Source organism: Antrostomus carolinensis, unplaced genomic scaffold (assembly GCF_000700745.2).
Source record: "Antrostomus carolinensis isolate BGI_N321 unplaced genomic scaffold, ASM70074v2 scaffold18991, whole genome shotgun sequence".
Classification (NCBI taxonomy): domain Eukaryota; kingdom Metazoa; phylum Chordata; class Aves; order Caprimulgiformes; family Caprimulgidae; genus Antrostomus; species Antrostomus carolinensis.
In genome coordinates this window covers 1,889-9,957 of record NW_010295031.1, presented here as the reverse complement: position 1 = coordinate 9,957, position 8,069 = coordinate 1,889, and the positions used below count along the sequence as shown (strand labels likewise).

At 36.5% G+C, this 8,069-nt stretch overlaps 1 protein-coding gene across 1 annotated transcript; it reads right to left on the bottom strand.

Annotated features, from left to right (window-relative positions):
• Positions 1-3,557: 3,557 nt before the first annotated feature.
• RWDD4 (RWD domain containing 4) lies at positions 3,558-7,831 on the bottom strand. The gene is made up of 6 exons (XM_010177846.2): positions 7,725-7,831; positions 7,470-7,614; positions 6,581-6,695; positions 5,551-5,600; positions 5,377-5,379; positions 3,558-4,252 (listed from the first exon to the last, which is right to left on the bottom strand). The coding sequence occupies exons 1-6, from the start codon at positions 7,748-7,750 to the stop codon at positions 4,220-4,222; spliced, it is 372 nt and encodes a 123-aa protein (XP_010176148.2). The 5' UTR covers positions 7,751-7,831; the 3' UTR covers positions 3,558-4,219.
• Between the last annotated feature and the right edge of the window lie 238 nt (positions 7,832-8,069).

Below are 8,069 nucleotides of genomic sequence, written 5' to 3'. Positions count from 1 at the left end.
ATGATTTTCACAGCGCAAAGTTCACAGTATAACCCCAAACCACTTTGTATTGCCTCAGATGAAAGGAGTATACTCTCCCTTCATTTGCACTTCTACCAAAGCTCCTGTGTGAAGAAATACTGGCTTTTTTCCTACTGCTCTTTTACTCACCGAAATCTGATCACTCATCAGTTGGCCATGCTTTATCTACCCACCTGATGTACCACCAGCTGCAGCAGTACTGTGGACATCAACAGCCTTGGTTTTAGTGTCAGCTGTGCCAGGTTAACCAAGGGGGTGAGCAGGATATGCCGGGTACACACCGCTGTCCCCAGTCCACCCAACCTATGGACAGGCAGTCTGCATTACTCCCTGGGAATCCAATACACTACAGTGCAACGCAGCATCTTTGGTCTTGGTACCAACAGCACTGAATGAACTTGTATTTAACATTATGCAAATAAATCTAAAAGACTTCTTTGAAGTTTCATCCAAAATACAGTTTAAAACACCAATGCAATAATGACAGTTCTTGTGTCCCTGCCTTACTTTTTTTTTTTTTTTTTTTTTTAATTCTTCAAATCTGTATCAATAACAGAAGGAGCTGGCCAGATTTTGGAAAAGAGGTCACTGTGTTTCAGAGACACCAAATCATTTTATAGCAAAAACTGCACACATCCTATGCTAATAGTTTCTGTAAGCTGAGGCTGGAAAGTGCACTGCCTAGTGATGTGCTCCAGGGCACCATAAGGACTGACAGAGGGGGAACAAAAAACAAAACAAAACAAAAAAAAAAAGAGGAGGAGAAAAAAAAGACTCCTCACCTTCTTAACAGCAAGCAAACAAACCACAAAACAATAGCCTGCTGAGAAAGTTTTGAAAGAAAAAAAAATGTGTAGCTTAAAATTAATTACCTTTCAAAGTCATTAGAAATATTAACCAATTAAAATATGTACTAAAAGACTGAAGAGAAAAATATTTTAAATTAAATTTCAGTTAAAAAACTAACCTTCATGTAAGCATTGGTATTGCCACCTCAATTTTCTGCAACAGATTTGTCCCAATGAAAGATTCTCAGAGACAAATTTGAAAAAGAGAAAAAAGTAGGCTATGCTTGATCAGGTGAGATTTCCAAGTGGTTATGGCAACAGCACTATGGATCATTAGCATTTTTTAAAAGAACTCTTCCAACTAGTGCTTCAAGTAAGACAATTAGTACATACACAGTACAGAAAATGTTGTAAACCGACATACTCCTTTTTAATCACCCTGTATTTTGGACACTTGCTACTTTTACTTTACTGTTACAAGAACTGACACTTGTCTTCTCAGGCAAACCAAAGCTCTACTTCAAAAGGCATGAATTTAAGTAGATAGCGTAACCCTACAATCAAGAGACTCTTGCCTTACTGAAATAAAGCATAAACCACCATTTTTCCACGGCCAGTGTTTTTTTACTTAAAAAAGGTGGTAGTGGTGGTCTATTTTTCACCAGGTTTTACAATTTCCTTAGTAGTCATGATCTCTATTTACACTTGCACCTTTCTTGATGAGAATCATTACGTTTTCCTTCCTCTTAGCTGTCAGTGCTCAGGACTCTCCATAAAATCAAGTACCTAGATTCTTGAAATGACCATGTTCCTGGACTAGTGGAAGGTGTCCCTGCTGATGGCAGGGGGGTTGGAACTAGATGATCTTTAAGGTCCCTTCCAATCCTAACCATTCTATGATTCTATGTTCCACCCAACAGGTCATACAAGAAAATGGTTTAATGACACAAATTACCTTTCAAAATTTACACAGGAGCAAAGAACTGATACAAAATTTCCCAATGCAAAAATATTTCCCTTGAAAGTAGACTTCCAAACAAACACATATTTATTAACAGAACCAGAGGAGATTGCTGAGGTATCTTCACAAGAGCATGTGATTTATAGGCAGACCAGGAGCTGAAAAATCAGGCATTTCACAAAGTTAACAACCTCACTGTTACACACAGTAGCACTAGAAAAGCAAGAGATGTGGTTCTTACTTGTCCTTCCCCCACTCTCCCAACTAAGCTATTCAGATAAATTGTCATGGCAACTTGAGTTATACGCCAAGGATAGTAGCAAAGACAAGTGAATTCCCCTTGGAGAACTTGTGAATAGAAGAAGCCCTGGACATTCCGACGCTGGCAGAGACTAAAGCTAAATGCCCTTCCTTGTTACAGGATCCCTGTGTACTACCAGAGCAACTTCTCCCCGCAGTGTTACTCTGCCAGACGCTCTTGCTCAGATTGCAGCCATGAGTCTCCAGTTTATGTCAAAGGTAAGATTGCATCATTTGGAAAAATTCCTACCTTGTGCACTGTACCAGCTTTTACTACATGCAACCTGCGTTCAAAAAGAAATCATGACTTTCTGAAACTAAGAATTCTTTAAGAGTTAACAGTATTTTCCTTATCGAGGAAGTACATAACATTTACTGATTGTAACTCAAGTGTTTCAGTAAAAACTACAGCTTCTTGTTGGGACGACAGCAGTACTGACCATATTTCTTTCAGATCTCTCCACAGTCTCTTCAGAAGAGTGAAAACCACAGAATAAATTCACTTTTTTTGTTCACCTGCAGTCACAACATTTCATGTAACTTTTTTTTCTTTATATATACATACATATATATATATACACACATACACACACACACACAAATATATATGAAGACAAGCAGTAATTTTGCCATATACCTAGTATATCCTCTTTCGGTAAACCAGAAATAATTTAAGATAACTATATGAATGTATGTTGCATATGAACTCTTTTGACACAGATGGTAGCATAAGCACTTCCACTTCATCAACTGGAGTCCTAATATGACAGTCACAGAAACTATCCTCAGCTGGCTACAAAGGCTGTCTTGGCACCACTGATCAGAGCTCCCAGCCTGTGCCTCTAACATCCCTCTCGCCAAATGCTGTACTTGGGGTGTGCAGTGAAGGGCACACTTTCAAAGAGACACTGGACTTGCTGTGTGTACTGAACATGATGGATATTCTCCTATGTCTCTCAGTGGGATGACTTACCCTTGTGTTAGTAACAAACACAACTACCCTTCAGAACATGTAAACATATATGAAAAAAGGGAAGATACAATTCTTCCACCAATTTTTAAGAGTGCTTTCTTTGTAATAGAAAATCCTTTACAAATTCCAACTTGGCCCTAGATGTACAGTAGGCAATTTAAAAAAAAAAACAAAACAAAAAACAAACAAACCACATACCAAAGCAGATAAATAGGCATTTATTAAAGTTCATCTCAAAACAAACAAAAATAATAGAGGACATTAAGGCATCTTGTATTCAGTAACTGTTCATACAGTAAAGATGATTTCTCTTTCTGATACAAGAGAGTAGATTAGGAAAAAAAGTTCTCACAACACATTTGGCAGAACGCTGACTTCTTCCCGCTGTCCCACCACTCAGTCAGGGAACCCCTCCAAGGAACACCCATTTCTCCGATGAAAGAGCTACAAAATCCCAACGCTCATTGAGACACGTGCAAGAAAGCACTTTTCCCTCCCCTCAGATATCCGACCTTCTGTAAAGATGCACACTGGAGAAAGACTGACAGACACTGCAGAGAATAAAGATGACATACTCCTGCTGTAACCACTCATTTTGGATCAGACTAGAATACCTGACCTTGCTTTTGCTAGCATTTGCTATTTCAGCCAGTAACTACTGAAAATGGGACCACAAACTCTAGTCTGGATTGCAATGTAACAATTTTTATCTTTTCATTCTACATTCATATTAGATAAACAAATGACAAAGGTCTTGTTTCCATGGAATAATTTATTTTGATGAATTATGCTGTCAAGTGACCAATCACTGTTATAGTGCTTTTTTCTTCAACTGGAATACGAACATCAGGAAATGTTTACAATATCATTGGGTTCACTATAACAGGATTTTACTACAGAGTAAAATATAAATTAATAAACACTGCATATAGCACTATTCACTTCATCACATTGGCTCTCTATATCCTCTGTCACATTCTAACCTCCATTTAAGGCAAGTTTGTTTGGTTTTTTTCCCAAAGATGACCAACACAAACTTGTGTGACTAGGTTTGCAAGTTAGGAAATTGAGCTTTATAAAATGTTTACTTCAACAAATACGAAAGTTATTAAGAGAAAGATGGTGACCCAAAATTGCACTGTATTAAAAGGTGGAGTTTCCTTGTACCAAAGTCCTTTATTCATCATCTTTAGAACCAGTTTTGCTTAACTATAAAAGAGACACAAAAAGAAAGTATTCAAAGTTTAGACTGCCATTCCATTTATTAAGAAACAAGAACATTATCTCCATCTTACATAGAACACATGTATATTTAATTAATAATACAGACTGATTGTGCTTCAGTACCAAGAGACTAAAAAGCATCAAAAATTATTTCTTAAGCTTAAACACTAAATGAGCTTATTTCCTGAATGTGAAAGTTGATTTTAAAAAAACAACAACACAAAACCCCAGAAAAACCTCAGGGTACTGTTTCTATTTAATTTGAAGACTCCATCACCAGCTCTCCAAAATAAAAAAAGATGAAGTAATGGAAAAAGTACCTCCACACATTTCAGAGAATTCCCATATAGAATTTACACAATACAAAAAGAGATATTCTACTATTTCTCTCTTATAAAAAGCTATTTATAATTATTAAATGCAGTGCATCTATCATGAAATGTATCTGGAATCCAAGATATCCACTACAAATAGCCACTTTTAACTCAGAAGGACTCTGCCCAAAATGACCCTCATCAAATACTTGCTGTTATTTGACAACAGAAACCGGTGTTAGGTCTTACACCGAGAATTACTTATAATTGCATAAAATAAAATACTTTGCTTTCAAAACTGCCAAGCAGCTGTACTGATTTCCACTGAAACAGCAAAGACGAGAGGGTGGAACAGGTCAATGCTTAGGAAGCAAGTAGAAAAGAATGATTCACTGGAGGAGTTGTGGCAAAGAATGCCCAGGCTTGTAGAAGACAGCAAGGAGCTCCCACTTGGGACAGCTCCTTTTTTCTGCTTACTCGCCCATTGCCCTCCAGAATCTGGCAGCACCACTAACTTTATTTTACATCCTGTCACCATATGAAGACAGACTATTTGCAGTGCATTTGGCTAGCAAAGGTCTCTCATCAGAAAATTATAATTTAATTGCTCAATAAATAAAAAAAGAAATATTAGACCAACAAAGTTCAAAGAGGAACCAAAATCCTTCTGACTCTAATGCACTTTTAAAGCACTGAAGAAATATGTAAATGAGAATCCAAAATGAGTAACAGTTCTTATTACTTCTTGCAAATATTTTTAAAATTTAAAAAAAAAGATAACTTGAAAATACTTACATGCTGGACACATATAGAAACAAATCAGACACCACAGTCAAATCCAAACAAAGTTAAGAAGAAAAGCAAGAAAAAAAAAAAATCAGGTTAGTTTTATTCAGATATATGTACAAATTATTTTTAATGTACATATGCAGTATTTTAATAATAGTGCATATAATGCAGTCACGCTACCTTAATTACGTCCACCCAGTTCCATCCTCGCGGAAGCTCTCCTTTGTTATCTGCAGAGTAAGAAGGTTTTATTTGCAACACACAAGCTAAGGGGAATCTTTATCTTTCTTTAAAACCAACACATGAAATTCTAAAGATCCAAAACTTTCATTTGTCCACTACGAAGCCATGAGGACAAAAGTAGATATTAATGTCTTAAACACATCTTGTTCTTCAAAGTAATTCTGTTTAAAGAAGAACACCTCAGTCCACCTGACATTTAATTTAGAAGGCAACTCCAACATGAGCTGGGCAGACCGGCAACGATGCATTCTGCCAAGGAACAAAATTTTACACAACTTTTCCTTTATACAGTCAACATTTAATTTGCCAGTTATACATTAGGTTATGTAAATTATGTGCAGAAATTCCTATCACAGGGTACAACTTATTGCTGCAATAGGACAGTATTATCCAGATCATTATTAAAAATTAAGGTAGAACATATGAAAGTCATCAGCAGGATTAGCTGAAATGTTGAACACTTTTCAATCAAAACCCTACCATTTCATTGAAAGCATACGGTATCTGCAGAAGCACCTCTATTTTGAGGATACAAACTAAATTAAATGTTTTATTTTGGGTTCCAAAACAAATACTTTAATTTAGAAATTACATTTTTAATAACGTGAAGTATTTACGAGGACCCTTCAACAAACCATGTCTTTGTTGAAAGTGAATTTTTAGAAGCCCCAAATACTCTCCTCTCACAATTATTTTTTGAAAATTTTGCTTTTGTCACAAACCAAAATAAAAAACAAAACAAAACCAATGACATCTTGAAATCCTTACTCTACAGAAAGTTGATTTGACCAGAACTAACATTCCAGGCAAGAATAATTCATCTAAACCAAGCAAAACAGAGAACACAGCCTTAAAGTAGTTAATCTTATAAACAAGTAACTACTGATTCTGACTATAGCAAGATGTCACCGCTATCAAATTCGGATTCTCATGCTGCTCAAATAAAGCAACACTATAGTGAACAAACCTGTTTTATCAGCTAGTTTTCGTTTCTGAGTTTTGGACAACTGCTCCTTTTTTTCTTTTTTCTTACTGGCTGGCACATCAGGAGTTCCAATTGCAATACTATTGCTTACTGAAGTCTGAGAAGGATAAAAATGGTTGTTAATATTTTGCATATTAGTTCCACAGATACCACTTTGTGTGGTTACTGTACCACTCAGTGATTACTGAGCCCAACACACTGAAATACCTTGACCCATCAGAAAGAAGTAATGCTGTTAGCAGTCTGCAGTTTTAATCAACATGTAATCATGACTGTAATTTGTGCTGGGGACTGGAATTCTTCCCTTTCAGAGTTGCAAAGGGCACCTCTTAAACTTTTTAGATTTAATGATGGAGTGTGATTTAGTCTGAAGGGATTCAGACTTCCCAAACAGGGAAACCATTCCTTCTTCCTCAAAGCAAATCTGTAGCACCAGAATGGCCAATAATGTCCTTACACAACACAGAAGCCACAAATAGACCCAGCCTGACTCATTCAAGACCCTGGAGGTGCACTTATGCAATCCATTGTATCCCAGGAAGGCTGCAGTAATTTGCCCTCAAGCAGATGCTGTTTCAGCTCTCTTTAGTTTCGCTTCTGCTCCAAGATTCCATTTTTATGTTACTTTGTGGGACAGAACTGCAGCCCACAAACATTTTGGTATAACAGCAAGCTAACAATTAAACATAACAATTAAGACCACAGAGCACTGTGGCACCGTACTCTCTGTGCCGCTGTTTAACCACTAACTGGTGTATAACCAATATACTGATTGACAACTTAAAGATGAGCTATGAAGTATTTAGAGTTGTAAGAACCATTTTTTGCAGTTTTAAAAGCAAGAGATTAAAATCTGAGTTTGTCTACTTACCACAGTGTTAACAGGCTGATTTTCCATGAACAATTCTTTATTATCTTTGGCATATTCAAAAAGTGTGTATGTCATAGCAGTTCCAAGATTCGCTTCAACTTCTACCATTAACTTATCCAATATGCTTTGTTTAACAGCTGAAGATCTAAAAGAAACCATAAAGCTCAACTATAATCTAGACAGCTGATTAAAAGCTTGTCAATCAAAAAGCCCCCACATAAAAGTCTAGGGAGTGAAGCTGTCTCAAATACTTACATTGTGTTGTTGAAGAAAGCATCCATCGATATGACTGGTGCTGTCTGTGGATATGTTTCTGGCCAAGAAACTTCTACGAGAAAGGCTTTAGGATCTCCATTTTCACCTATCTGAAGGGAAAAGAAAAACTTTAGACATCACCAGTTCCCATTTATTAAGGATTACAATGCCAATATGCAAGTCTTTAACTTCTTTAAGACTATTCAAATTCCTTAAGTTCACAACTATTTTTAGAAAGTTTTCAGCCAGAAAATAAAGCTGGTATCTAGAAAAAGTATTAAATTTATGACATCAATATTAACCTCTACCCTGCGGTTTTCTTCCTAGGAAAAGCAGCAGAAACAT

What these genes read in the sequence shown, in the direction of transcription:
- RWDD4 (XM_010177846.2), bottom strand. Translation starts at nt 7,750, where the DNA reads ATGGATGCTTTCTTCAACAACACAAT. An exon ending in GCTTTCTTCAACAACACAAT is followed by an intron (nt 7,615 to 7,724) that starts GTAAGTATTTGA and finishes GGTTTCTTTTAG; the next exon opens with ATCTTCAGCTGTTAAACAAA. An exon ending in AAAACTAGCTGATAAAACAG is followed by an intron (nt 5,601 to 6,580) that starts GTTTGTTCACTA and finishes CTTACTCTGCAG; the next exon opens with ATAACAAAGGAGAGCTTCCG.